At 36.7% G+C, this 14,135-nt stretch overlaps 1 protein-coding gene across 13 annotated transcripts in view; it reads right to left on the bottom strand.

Annotated features, from left to right (window-relative positions):
• PIEZO2 (piezo type mechanosensitive ion channel component 2) overlaps positions 1–14,135 on the bottom strand; it is a 284,271-nt gene that overhangs the window by 38,586 nt on the left and 231,550 nt on the right. For 11 of the 13 annotated variants that reach the window (XM_077784376.2, XM_085571904.1, XM_085571903.1 and 8 more), the window contains 7 exons: positions 13,101–13,197; positions 11,155–11,314; positions 9,311–9,400; positions 7,307–7,428; positions 6,392–6,463; positions 2,235–2,338; positions 95–193 (listed from right to left, as the gene is read on the bottom strand). In XM_077784376.2, the coding sequence (XP_077640502.2) occupies positions 95–193; positions 2,235–2,338; positions 6,392–6,463; positions 7,307–7,428; positions 9,311–9,400; positions 11,155–11,314; positions 13,101–13,197 (744 nt within the window). The remainder of the gene's footprint in view (positions 1–94; positions 194–2,234; positions 2,339–6,391; positions 6,464–7,306; positions 7,429–9,310; positions 9,401–11,154; positions 11,315–13,100; positions 13,198–14,135) is intronic. The other 2 variants (XM_085571908.1, XM_085571913.1) reach the window with 1 other exon arrangement.

Raw genomic sequence — 14,135 nt, 5'->3', positions numbered from 1 at the left:
GAGGAAAAATGCAGATGAGGACAGAGGTGTATATACACTACATCAGGAAATATAAGGCGGGTCACATACTGAGCATTTGAAAAATGTCATGTACCTTTGCTGCTTTGATTAAATACTGAAGAATAGTTTTGGGTAGTTTAATGATAGACTTTGGCAAGGCTAAAATGGCTGAAGCAAATTTTCCAATAGCTCTCTATAAAGAAGGACAAAGCAAGACTAGTTAGTAGAAAGGCAGAAAATATTAATAAAAAGGATCTCTTTAATTACTGTATCTAGAATACTAAGAACAAATTTACATTCATAAACTTCAATATGAGAAAAAATAATTTATGTTGTTCACATTAAAATTGCAATAATATGACTCTTAACTGCATGCATTCTCTAATATTTAACATCTCCAAGTTAACTCTTGAAGGGGCTACTACACACAATTTACACTGAAAGATCATACATTCAAGTAATTCTTCCACAGAATCTGCATCAAAGTTCACTTGGCTAGTATTTTTACTAAGACCTTGTGCATGATGCTGGAAGGCAAAGAAAGTATGATGACCACAGTATGAACAAAGTCTTTGTGAAGAAAACCAATTTTCTGTTTTATACACTTCTCTGCTTATATAAAGCCATCCAGTATATTTATACTGCACATATTGCAGAACAGGCCACCTATCCTGAACATCTGACCAAATTTTGAATTAATCAACAGATCCTCCATCCTTAAACTGATAGTTTCAGGACTGAGATGAACAAAAAACCCAAATCCCAGCATAAATGAAACAATCTTGTTAACTTCTGACCTCAAGTTTAGAACTCTTTAACTCAGTGCTTGGCACCAGCACATCTGTAAGAAATGCTATCACCAATTTTTTTAAAAATCAGCAGAAACAAGAATGTAAACTTGTTTCTATACCTGCATGAAAACCAGAAAGAAAAACAACCTAGAAAGTCATTAGCCATTTCTGTGGCCCCAGGTAAGTCAAATGCAAAACAAATTAAAAAAAAATAGTGCAATACTAGAAAACAAAATTTAGTTATCACAGTATTTTGATCTAGATTTGTTTTGCCTTTATTAAGGCCAGATTTATTTTTTTGTCGTGTCATTGCCATGCAGGCAATTTAACAAATGTAACCAACTGGCAATGTAATGTAGTGTTAGTATAAAAACCAAAGGCACATTTTATTAATGAGTTAAATAAAATATTACTTCTTGTAATTCAGTAATTCTGTCTGGGAAGTTTTGTTTGAAAGATTTTGGCTTAGGGAACAGAAAAGCATGGAGGGAGTTTCTTGCTCTTGTTTGGGTTGAGTGTTCCGCAATGAGCCAGTTCTGCAGTGATGTGAGGTTGCATCTGGATGGGAATATTCAGCTGGAAAAAGATGCTTCTTTGATTAAGATTTCAAAGTTACAGACCTGAAACATTTCTGCAGCATTTAAAAAAAAAATTCTTCCACAAGTGGAACTTGAATCTTATAAAACCATAAGCAATACCCAAAATAGGAGTATTTCACTAACTTCTTTACCCATGTTCTTCATTTAAGCCACTGCATTCAGTATCTGTTATTGTCTAATACCAACCAGTCCACGTGGAGGAAATCAGATAGGAAACCTCAGATATCTTTTTAACATTACAATGTTGTCCTGCATCAGCACAGTCTGGCACTAAAAATGCAAATATATTAATTAACACTACCCTGAAAATGAAAGAAAATAAATGTATGTAGTCTCCTTTCATAATGTTAAATGTCAAGCTCTTTCTAATCCAAGGATATATTTCTCTGGCCCTATGGGTTCAATGATTTTTTTTTTTTATTAAGTATATATTCTTTTTCATGAAAACATGTTTATTTTGGGGATTATTTCTTCATGGAATAACAATTCCTCAAAACTTAAAAACCACTGGAGGCATTCCATAGTAGTATCAGAAGCAAGTCAGCTTCCTCAACTGTCTTTATTACAATGGAGAAAAAGGTAAAGCTTGGGTTCTTAACCTTTATTTTTTGCATTTTTGTTATCTACAGGCATAAGTGAACTATACACTAGTATAGTTTCAGTAGGAATGTGGCAGTGCTTAAAGCATAAAACAAACTTACATTTTAAAGTAGCAAGAAATTTAATTTCTAATACTTTTCAGGACTACTTTAGAGGAACTGGCAGCTTTAACATATGTGCCTGTGCTATGAGAAATGTACATTTTTTCCAGATGTCAATGAGAGAGCAAATTACTATAAAGTACCTGAAAAGCTGACTTTTTTCGAGGCTCTTCCTCTTCTTTTTTTTCCTCTTCCTCTTCTTCTTCACTATCCGTCTCAAACAAATAATAATTTCCACTTCTGACCACTAAGTGAAACAAAATATTTTTTTACTTTTCTGAAAAGTTCTATTCTCAACTCCCCCAAGACCTATAACAGGTAGCCAGTCATTTAAAAATTCATAACCAGGAGAGGTGAAAACAGAGAAGAAGCAAGAGGTGAAAAGGTCTCAGGCCATTTATTTGATGTTAGTCTGCAATACTTTGGGCATGAATAAGAACTATACAAGAACTAAGGAAAGCATCCCTATAAGAAGAAAATGTAAAGAAAAGGATTGAAATTTATCAAGTTACAAGGTTACATTTTTAGAGAAAAATGACAATTAAGTCTGCATTTATTGGGGATTTAGGATTATTTGAGGGAGTAAAAAAAAGCCCAGCAGGTAAGTAAATGAACTTACGTGAACAGTACCACTGGACAAAAAATACAGAATTTCTCTTTAAAACACTGAGGGAATCCTTTAAACTAGGCAATGGGATAGTATTAGTTTGATGAGGTAATGAAAAACCCTGGCTTGTTTAAAACAAATGACTTGGATTCTATTAATATGATTGAAATGAGTTTCAATTTTTTGCCCATGGATTCAGAATGATTCTGAAACCTTGATACAGCATAGGTACACAGTGATTAAGCTAGGCCTTATATCCTTGAACAGAAGCAATGTTTTTATTTCACAGATGGCAACAGGCCTACATGAATAAACAAGGGAAACAAAAGAAATAAAAATAACATAATTAGCAAGAGAAAAATAAAAATCACAGCATTACATTCAGCAGTGAAAACTGGTAATTGCCACATTTAAGCTGAAATATTTGAAAAAAGAGTTATTTAGATGAAAATTTACAAAATCTGGATATATGAAGCAATATATATTTATATAAAATTGTATCTATCAATCATTACAGGTTTTTGGAAAGGTAACAGTTGTAATTCAATCATACCTTGAATTCTACATAGATCCTGTGTGCACAGATGATCACATATAACTATTTACAAACCTCAGGGTAAGACTGTGAAATTTGCCAGAACTGATCTTTGGATCATAACTTTGCCATCTAAAACTCTCTCACAGAGGGAATTTTGTGCTTCATGTGCCCACTTATGATTTTTAGCATCTACGATTGCCCTGCAGAGGGACAGAAAGTCCACTTCAGCCATTCCAATTGTTGCACTGAGGTGAAAAAAAAGTCTGGAAATTTCTTGTATGAAAGAAATGGATTTTTTGGTGCTGAGCCTTCCAAGAAGGCCCGTTTAAATGCATTGAAGAGACAAAAGTATTTTAAGAGCCAGCACTCTGCAGTTCTCTTTCATAAAATGGTATCTTGTAGTCAGCAACAGAAATTTTCAATTGCAGAAGATCAGCTGGATAAGGTTTGACATTAGGGAAAACCTCTATGGCTGTGCAGCTTTGTAAAGCTCAGAGTAGCACTCAGTCAGGCTTGGAATGTCTGATCTGGAAGCAAATAAAACTACATTGATCTCCCTACAAAATTTTTAGGTTAGGGACCCTCCAGCACAGCAGTTACATCCCTTTCACAGTTCAAGAGAGAGGTATGATTGAATAGCAATAATGCATTCTTGCACACATCAAAATGGAGCAAGTGGCATGTCAGTCACCTACAAGGCTTCCTGAAGAGACCAAGTTCTACTAGCAACACAATTCATGGCCAGACTGGACTTGAGAGACTCCGCTTGTACTGCAAAATGTGGCTTCCTCCTACTGAGAAAAGGGACGTACAGGCTTTTTGTGGGATGAGATGGAGGAAGCAAAAGAGGAACCATGCAGGAGAAAGCATCTCATCATCTGCTTGTGCCCAAAGGGAAAGTGCTCCCCAGGACAGCTGAGGTCACCATCTTTTGCACTACATCAGACACCACTGTGTGACCCAGGAGAATCTAAGCATGTGGTCCTAACTCCTGCTGATCTTTGTGGGACCTCAAAAATAATCCACAAGCACAGGAGAAGCCACACCACCCTACAAGGGAGATTTTAAGTGACTGTCAATGAAGAAATCCTTACTGATATTTTTATCTGATTTACTCAGACCCAAATTCATGACTGTTTTAATTGCTATGATATACAAAATGAGGTCTCTTTCCGCACAATAAAATTATAACAAGTGATATAAAAATAACAATAAAAATCTAAATTTAAAACTTCAAGCTTGAGTGACTTCAATGTATGCATATATACACCCACAAAACCATTTACTGAGATGAAGAATGGTGCAGAATGCTGCAGTTACAGAGGTGTTCCAAAAAGAATGAGTGTGGAATATCAGTCTATTCCCAGTCTGCATGCTTGTAAACACCTACTGTCAGTGCCATGCTTCACTGAGTATGGATGCAAGAAGGCACGTGGCAGGAAACTGCTACTTGTAGGGTCAAGGTCTGATGTTTCCCACAAGGTTTTGCATTATTGCAGTAAATAATTTCAAGAATGCTCAATATTTAAACACCAAAATGCAACTTGCCATCTAAGAACATTAAATAATGAGGATGAAATAAGTAAAAGCCAAAGTCAATATCTCTCTGTGCAATTCTTCTTACTACAAAACCAGTAGTGAATAAAGAAGAGACCATATCCAATTCCTTCAAAGTCATGATAGGTTGAAATTCTATAGAAAAAACTCACAAATTATAGTTTTAATCTGTTTTTTCATTGTTTTTCTAATGAAATTATGGGACAGGAATTTTATTTTCATAAGGCTTTTGAAAAGGATAGGTCTCTCTAAAGTGGCAATGTGCCCTTTAGAAAAATAAAAATAGAGGCACAGTTTACTTGTGACTTGATAGAAATAAAGATCCCATGTTTCGGTAAACACTGCTGGCAAATACATGTCTGCTGAATTTATAAATAAATACACATAGGTAATGAAGCAGTATGTAGATGCGTAAGATTATGACTTGGAGTAGCTCTTAAAGTAAATGACCAAACACAATATAGACATTCATATTTTTAATGCATGAAGGGGGTTTAGGATGGATATCAGGAAGTTTTTCACCCAGACAGTGGTTGGGCACTGGAGCAGGCTCCCCAGGGAAGTGGTCACAGCACCAGCCTGTCAGAGTTCAAGAAGTGTTTGGACAAAGCACTCAGCACACAGTGTGATTCTTGGGGATGGTCCTGTGCAGGGCCAGGAGCTGGACTGGATGATCCCCGATGGGTCCCTTCCAACTCAGCACATTCTGTGATCCTGTGTTTCTATGATTTAACTCTGATCAATGCCCTGCATTTAAGTTTTTTTTTTTTTTTTCCATTTTCAGACATTACTAAACAGTTAATGTCTGATTTCATTCAAGAAACATCCAATTGAAGGACATCTGATTTGAGCTTGCAGCCTACTCAACTTTCCTGTTCTACCAAGTGCATAACATAGCAAAGAAGTCTATCATATGACTGGGCTAGGCTACAAACACATTAAAATATCATTATGCACCAATTATATGATTGACATTTTTGCTCTCACATAAACACTAAAAAAATGGAAATACCAAAACAACAGGCATCAACAACACATTGAAGTGTCATCAGAGAGAGGGAGCTGAGCTCTACACAGCCTATTCTATGTCTTCCTGCCTTACTGTTCTGCTCAGATTGCTACAGTTGATACTACAATGACTGATGAACCATAAAAAGATGCATGATATGTGTTTATGAAAAAGAAATTATGTATGATATGTGTTTATGAAAAAGAAATTATAACTAATCATAGAATGCCTTGTCAAAATTTCACATTCACATTGTTAAATATATTGAGCTCTGCAGTATTGGGGAGTTGCAACCTTTGAGGTCAAGACAGATTCTTTTCAGCACATGTTTATCTGATTTGCTATTTTTCTAACAATTGTCAAAGAATCATGAGCTAGCTATGCTTCCAACACACAGAAATCCAAAATATAGTTAAATTATTTGAAGATTAGAAAGTAGAAATCACTTTTTTAAAAAAAACCCAAGCCTTCTATCAAGTCACAATCACAAAATCAGGCGTAAAACAAAGAGGCTATGGGAATGCCTTCATTCTGGTCAAGGATATAAGGGTTAAATCCACATATTTGTAAGAGGATTGAGAAAACCTACTGGAAGCATGATCAACCCAAGGCCGCCACCACAGCTTTTTTTTGCCCTTGGCTTTCTCTTTGTCTGCATCTCCTAAAATAAAATATGTTCAAATATTAATTTTACAAAATGAGAAACATATTTCTTACACTGATTAATAATTTTAAATTTCTCTCAAAAGAGCTAAAATCTCCTGAGCACGTCAGATGTTAGGTCTACTGAGTACATTTAATATTAAAATAATTCAAAACCATGACTACTAAGCAGAAGTACTCTGATTTATGCAGTAGTTAAAACAGCATTCCACTCTAAAACAGCTGAAAAGTTTGGTTTAGTGTTTTAAAATATACTGTCACAGTTGACTGTAATTTAAAGAGGAAAAAAATTTCTCTCCTCTCAAATCCCCTTACGTTTCAGGCTCCAAATTTTTTTAAATCCAGTAAGTTCTGACCCCAGGTCAATGCTGGAAATGTGGCACTAGATAAGTATGATTTTATCTGTGTCCATGACGTTAAATAACATTTAAAAGCACACAAACATTTTGGTGACTGAATAAAACCCCAGAACAGCATCCAGCAAACATTTCTGGGAAAATGTTGGTGCTACCTATCTGTAAAACTGTTTTATAGATAATGATTTATATCAAAACAAACCTCTGACTCTTTTCAGCTCTTTGCCAACAGCCTGAAGTTAACCAAAAATATCCTCAAAGCAAGCCATTTTCGCTAAACCTTGTTATAGTACATAACACAGATTTTTTTTTTTTTTTTGTTGTTGTTGTTGTTGTTTGTTTTTTGGCTGAATCGAGCCTGAAACTGATACTCAGCTAACAATGTTGTTACATGCTGGTAGTTTTCAAGAAAAATTTATCATTTGTCCAACTAGCAGGTCTAGCAGATCCTTATGCAAATATGGTAAAGGAGTAGCTAATGGTACCTTCATCATCTTCTTCCGAAACCTTCCGAATCTCCGGCCCCTCTGAGGACTCCTGGTTCATGCTTAGCATCCTCTCTTTACCCTTCTTGTATTTTTGCTGCCTGGCTTTGATGCGATCCATTCTAGCAAAAGGAAAAATCTTGTTAGATTTACACCTCACCAACTCTGGAAAACAAGCATTAAACACATGCATATACACACACATATTCCACACTGCTGTTAGTCCTACCCTTAAACAGAAGGAATTACATGGCTGGGAGGACCAAGCACAGATGTTCACTCTGTGTCAGTGAGAGCTGGATTTCCTGCTGTCATGACTGGTTTACTTTCTTCCACTCCACTATCATATTTTAAAGCACTGAGAAAAAAAGGACTTCTACCTAATGCAGTGCTTTTCCTGAAACTTGCCACTCTGAACCAGGGATTTGGCTGTTCCTGCACTGTTTGTATTACATCTTCACCCTTTAAGATCATTTGTCTCAATGGACATCAGTGACAAATTGTGTCCCTTGGGGTCCAGTGCTATTTTTGCTGTCTGGGGATGAAGTGGGATCATCAAGTGTACCTTCAGCAAGTTTGCAGATGACACCCAGCTCTGTGGTGCTGTTGTCACAGCTGAAGGATGGGATGCATTTCAGAGGGATCTGGACAAGCTCAAGAAGCTGGTGTACAGGAACCTCATGAAGTTAAAACCAAATTCAAGGTGCTGCACCTGGGTCAGGGCAACTTCTGATATCAACACAAGCTGGGGCATGAACTGATTGAGAGCAGTCAGAGGAGGTGCTGATGGGTGAGAGGCTGGACATGAGCCTCAGTGGGCACTCCCAGCCCAGGAACCCAGCTGTGTCCCAGGCTGCATCCAAACCAGAGCAGGCAGGAGGCTGAGGGAGAGGATTCTGCACCTCTGCTCTCATGAGACTCCACCCACAGTGCTGCATCCAGCACAGGAAGGACTTGGACCTGTTGGAGAGAGTCCAGAGGAGGGCCAGAAAGGTGATTAGAGGATGAAGCACCTCTCCTATAAGGAAAGGTTGTGACAATTAGCGTTGTTCAGCCTGAAGAAAAGGCTCTGGAGAGACCTTATTGCAGCAATTCAGTACTTGGAGAGAGATTACAGGAAAGATGGACCCAAACATTTTTGCAGCCTGTTGTGAGGACAAGGGGCAATTGTTTTAAACAGAAGGAGGATTGCTTTAGATTGGCTACAAGGAAGATGCTTTTACAATGAGAGTGGTAAAACCTGGAGCAGGTTTCCCAGAGAGGTGGTGGGTGATTCATCCCCAGACACATTCAAGGTCAGGCTGGATGGAGCTCTGAGCAAATCAGTCTCTTTGAAGATGTCCCTACTCATTACAGCGGGGTTGAACTAGGTGACCTTTAGATTTTTCCCTTCCAACTCAAACAATTCAATGATTATGGGATTCTATATAGGTAGAAAATAGAGTCCCTGAAATCTTTGATGATTCTTCTGCTACGCAGGGTGGAAGAAACTGTTGTGAGTGGGCTTTGACGCGTGGTTAGGAAGCAGTTAGGGCTTTCCATACATCAGAGTGGAGGAGCTTTGAAACTTTTTTTTTGGAACTTTCTGCAGTTACCTAAGAAGCATGCAAGAGAAACCAAAGTGACTTATGGGCTGTATAAAGAGAAAGGATCTCCAGGCCACTTGAACTGAATGCAAATATTTTCAGTGAAGGTAAACATATATTTTGCACTTAAACACTACAGGATGAACCACAAATAAAACAGAAAGAGCAGTCATGCAACAAATCTTCCGAGGAATACAGATAAGAGATATACAGAACAAAATTGTAATAATGGTAAAGCATTTCTATAAAAGAAAGTGCTGGATAAATATCAGAAGAGAGGGTTTCTATCAAAGAAAGTGCTAGATAAATACCAGCAATCAGTTAAATAGGTATATGTATATGCATAGAAATATGCATATATATATATGTGTGTGTGTGTGTGTGTGTGTGTATATATATAAATGTATTAAATACATACTGTCTTTTCAGTTGATCCATTGATTTTTTTTCCTCTTCAATTCTTGCCTTTACAGCCTTGACAATTGTAGCCTGAAAAAGCTCAGCACCCCTACATCAGATATGGGATAGAGGAAAAGAGAAAGAAGAGGATATGTTACATGTTTCTAAGCTTTCCTTATGGCAAATAATCACAGAGAATTCTATGTTCCCTCTATACATGACCATCAAACAAAACTAATCCTGTGCCTGAAAGAAACAATCAGTTGCTCTAAAATAGTAGAATCTTTACAGACAATAATTTCAAGCTCTGGGGCCAAATGTTGTGAATCCTACTCAGCCTGTATGTTCCTCTATCATCTGCCCAAGAAATTCAGTTTCCAGTCCTCAAAACACAAAACATAAGTAGGTTCAAGGCTGAGGAAGAATTTCTTGCACATCCGCAGGATTTCTTTACAGTCATTTCAGCATTATAATCACCTCAATCTCCTGCCTCAGTCCTCCTGGAAGTTGTGAGCAAGTTTCAGCTTTATCCAGGGCCATGGTGAGCGTATATTGTTTCACTTTTACCCTCTGAAAATTATGGTGTTTTCAATCTGACATTACAAAGCCTTGAGCAAGTTTATGGTGTGCCAAAAGAATATGGCTTTCCACTCTATTACATTAGAAATGTAATCAGTTTCTTGATTTGAATGTTATGAGCATTCTTCCTAATTTACATGTGAACCCTTAAGGCTCTTAAAAGAATCCAAAAGTCCCTCTCAAAGAAGTAGCCTATATCGAAAGTCTTTATTTTGTCAGAAATTCAGTAAGAAAAGCTATAATTTTAGAAGTCCACTCTTCATTTCTGGAAGCACATTTCCCTATATAGGATGTATTTTGATATTCATGATTTTGCTTTATGCTGTTTTCACTGTGAACCCAGCACACCAAAAGAGGTATAAAATGAGTACAAAAATTCTATTATCCAGCATAATTGGGCATCAGCACTGAAATTCACTCCAGAACAAAAACCTAATGCAATGTGGCATGGAGGTGTAGGTCTTTTGGTAGCTCTCTTTACAGTGCTGAATTTTGTTTATTATAGGAAGCTAAACATGTCCCCTTCTTAACATGATCCCTGGAAGAGGAAGATAAAAAATACTTCATTTTGTCACATGCAAGCCAAATTTTGCCCTGAAACACAGTCAGAAATCAATGTCCATATGTCTTTTGAGGAAAAAAAAAAAGCCACAATACATTTATTCCAATATTAACAAAAGTAATTTCTTGGAAACCTTATGGAAATTAAAAACAGTATTTCATTCCTCATCTGCCTTCATATTATAAACCAGAAGAATGTTTTGTGCTAGTGATGGTGTAACAGGCCCAACAAGGTTAACACTTCCTTGCCAAACCTAGTCAGCGTTCAGTGATGTGACACTCCCCAAAAGTGCTCCCTTTTCCTCCCAAGCCAGATGTAAGAACTTTCCTGTCATCCCCCTCTTGCAACATTTATTGAGAAAGGATTTCTAAGGACAATTGCCCCAAACAGGCTCTGACAACAGAATGTTTTCTTTCCAAGACTTAGAAATTCTGGCATTTCTCTCATGCATATCAATGTTGAGAGAATGCTGCAACACAATTTCAGAGCTTTTAATAGGAGCAGCACATGGTATTTGGTAGAAAGAATTTTTTAATTTCTATTTGATTCTCAATTAATTTGTTTTCTTGTTTCAAAGCTGGGTTTTAAATTATGAATTTAGTATGGATTGTTTAAATCAATGTTAAAGGACTGTTTTTGTACTACCTATTGTAAACAGTTAAGTACTGCCGCCATGAGAGAATTGAGCTGTTTAATTTAATTTCTTTTAAATTTTCTTTTACCTTGATGCTAATATCTGAGAAGCTTTTATATCTGCAACCACATGAAGGAAGTAGTAACTCATAAAGACTCTTCTTTGCAGCAACAGGAAAGCAAAACATATACTGTCCCAAATGATTCCTGCTTCTCCACTGGGCAGTTTACAGTCTGGGTTGCTCGTTGCTGGAAAAAGACACCATCAGTGTAAAGAATGCTTTCATAATGTTTAATCAATTAAATAATCCTAGCCTTTAAAAGTATTTGAATTCTTTTAGATTTTCCTAAAGAAAATTGTCATGCATTTCAATTTGAGGTATAGCATAATTTCTTTTACAACAAACTGAAAAGTTTCTGACAATGTGATGTCCCATGTGCTACTGTCCCACAAGTGAATTAATTAGAAGTGAACCATTTGCATATAAATTCACCCTACTTTAGTATGTACTTGAAAACAAAGAATGGAAAAGGCATATTTTTTTGTCACACTGAATTATTTGATTTCAGTGTTTCCTAAAATGGCATATATAATTTTTTTTCTCTTCTCTTCAGAGTGACTTTTTCTCTCATTTTTTAATTAATAACACTATCAACAGGAGAAATAAGTGGTTTATTTTTGTCAAAATGACTTTTTGACTGCCACCATCTAATATTTTTATTTTTCCTCTCCACAACTCTGTTCAATGCTCCTTTCCATTGCATAAGAGAAGAAATATTTGAAACCACAAAACTGCTTCCTTTGGGGTAGGAGGAGACAGGCAGAGAGGAAATCCCATTCCTCCTACCCCTAGATTTTGGCTTGGGCTATGTCTTTATTTCTTTATTCTCTGTAAGACAACTCTCTTGGGGATATTAAAAAATTAAAACTGGGTTTTGTGGAGCTGGACTATAAACTCCATGGCCTATGCTGCCCTATAGAAGGCAGTAGAAGGACTCCAGGGACAGGCTCTGGCTCGAAGCTGGCTTTTCAAGCAAGCAAGCCAATCTAATAGCTCTGGAAGGTCAAACTCCAAGAACTTCAAAGCCTGCTGTGCCCAAACCCTGGAGGGGGAGGGTTTGAAAACCTGTGCCTAAGTTTCTGTTGCTGCCTAAAATGTTTTGGATAACACAAGAATTCCTGGACACCTTTAATCCTGTGATTTGCATCTTCATATTTACTTTCTTTTCCCCTATTCCACACTTACCTATTAGGCTCAATCATGATGACCAGAATTTTGCTGCAGACTCACTAGACTGGAACAGCTATTTAAATTCAGGAAAAAAACAAACCAAACCCAAAAAACAGACAAAAAAATGCCTGCAGGTGTTTTTAAACTGTTAATCCAGGACAAAGTGGAGACAATTTAATAGCTCTCTGAGATGTGAAAAGCTTTGCTCTCCGTACCTCATTCATCCCTTCTCTCACATCCATCCACAGACATTATCCACTCCATTCCTTTTAACACCCCATGAGAATAATCACAAGGAAAAAAATTCCTAAACTCTCTATGCATGCAGAAACATTACCACTTTCATGCCATTTCAGGGAGCTGAAGTGGTTTACCCTTTGAAGCACTGAACCCGGGTACACAGGGAGGAGTGGGAGCCCACACTGCACACAGGGCGTGCAAGCTGGGAAGAAGTGCCCTGTCTGTGCAGTGATGGTGAGCTGACCTTTTAGCTCAAGATGTACAATAAACCAGAGCATCACATCACCTACATGTATGGGAAAATATGTTAATTTCCAATATCTGTGAATTGTTCATTTACAGCAAATGCTGGCTGCAGATTGATGTATGGGAATGTTGGTAGTTTTCTCTGTATACTTGTCCCCCTTGTTTCTGTGAAATATTTTCAATATTCTGTGTTGCTAATCAGTATAGGTCCAAGATTTTTCAAAAGGTAATACATCAAGGAAAGGCACAACTTAAATATGATTGTAAGGTGATTCTTTATTTATGGAAAACTATGGAGAAAAATAAGGTGTACTTACGAATATGGTAGCCTTTAACTGTACAAGCCAGGCTAAACGCCTGAATCACCCAGCAACTCTTCTCAATTAATGATTCAATATAGCCACATGCTCCTATCTGCAAAGTAAAAGGGCAGTTTCATATAACAAGACATAGCAGTAATAAGGATAAAAAAAATTGCATCTTTCTACATTATATGAGAAATAATACAGCCAAGGGCAGTCAAATTATTCTCATTACAAAAAGAGCTTGGAAGGAAGAGTGGCTTTACCAGTGACACACAAACTAGTCTTAGACAGGATTTTATTATTTGATTATTAGTGAGATAGGAGGTATGTGGGCCTTGTTTGTGTTTTTGCACAGAAAGGGACACGTCTGGCATACGATGCAATGTGGCAACTAAACAACTTGTATAAATCACTGACTTAATCTTGCAAACACACATGGACAAGTTTAAGACACATGTAGCTCCACTGAATTCCCGAGCATAAAATGAAGCACATATGTAAGTATTTAGAACATTTGCAAATTAAAACCACACATAAATCAATTTTATTTTAGTGTAGTGACTTAAATAAATGTAAAAAGAAAAAATCTGTTCTTTGCAGTCCAGCACTAAAACTGTTCAAAGTTAAAAAGCAACTGCCAGGAATAAATCTAAATTTATCTAGAAATTACTGGCTTGTCTTAATCACCTGTCAGTACCACTGCAAGAATACATATAGGAGAGTTAATTAATGCAAGAAAAATCTTTCATATTTTGCAGAAGAATTTGACATTTAATTATCAAATACATCTATTTCCACCTGAATTTCACACTAGTTCTAAAGGAAACAGGAATGGAGTTTGTAACTTTGTAGTCCACCTCACTAATTACATTACATCACACAACTACATCTTGTACTAGTTTGAAAATGCTTTATTTAAATAAATTCTCTAACTAAATATGCTCTACTTATCAACAGTATGACTAATTTTGCACTTCTTACTCATTTTTCACTCCACTTTTCATGAGACTTCTAAGGAGAGACTTCATTAGGCAAAGAGACCAGAAC

The sequence above is a fragment of the Lonchura striata genome, chromosome 2, assembly GCF_050655825.1.
Source record: "Lonchura striata isolate lonStrDom1 chromosome 2, ASM5065582v1, whole genome shotgun sequence".
In the NCBI taxonomy this organism is placed as follows: Eukaryota; Metazoa; Chordata; class Aves; order Passeriformes; family Estrildidae; genus Lonchura; species Lonchura striata.
The sequence above is the reverse complement of the archived record's forward strand: the minus strand, read 5'-3'. Positions and strand labels throughout refer to the sequence as shown.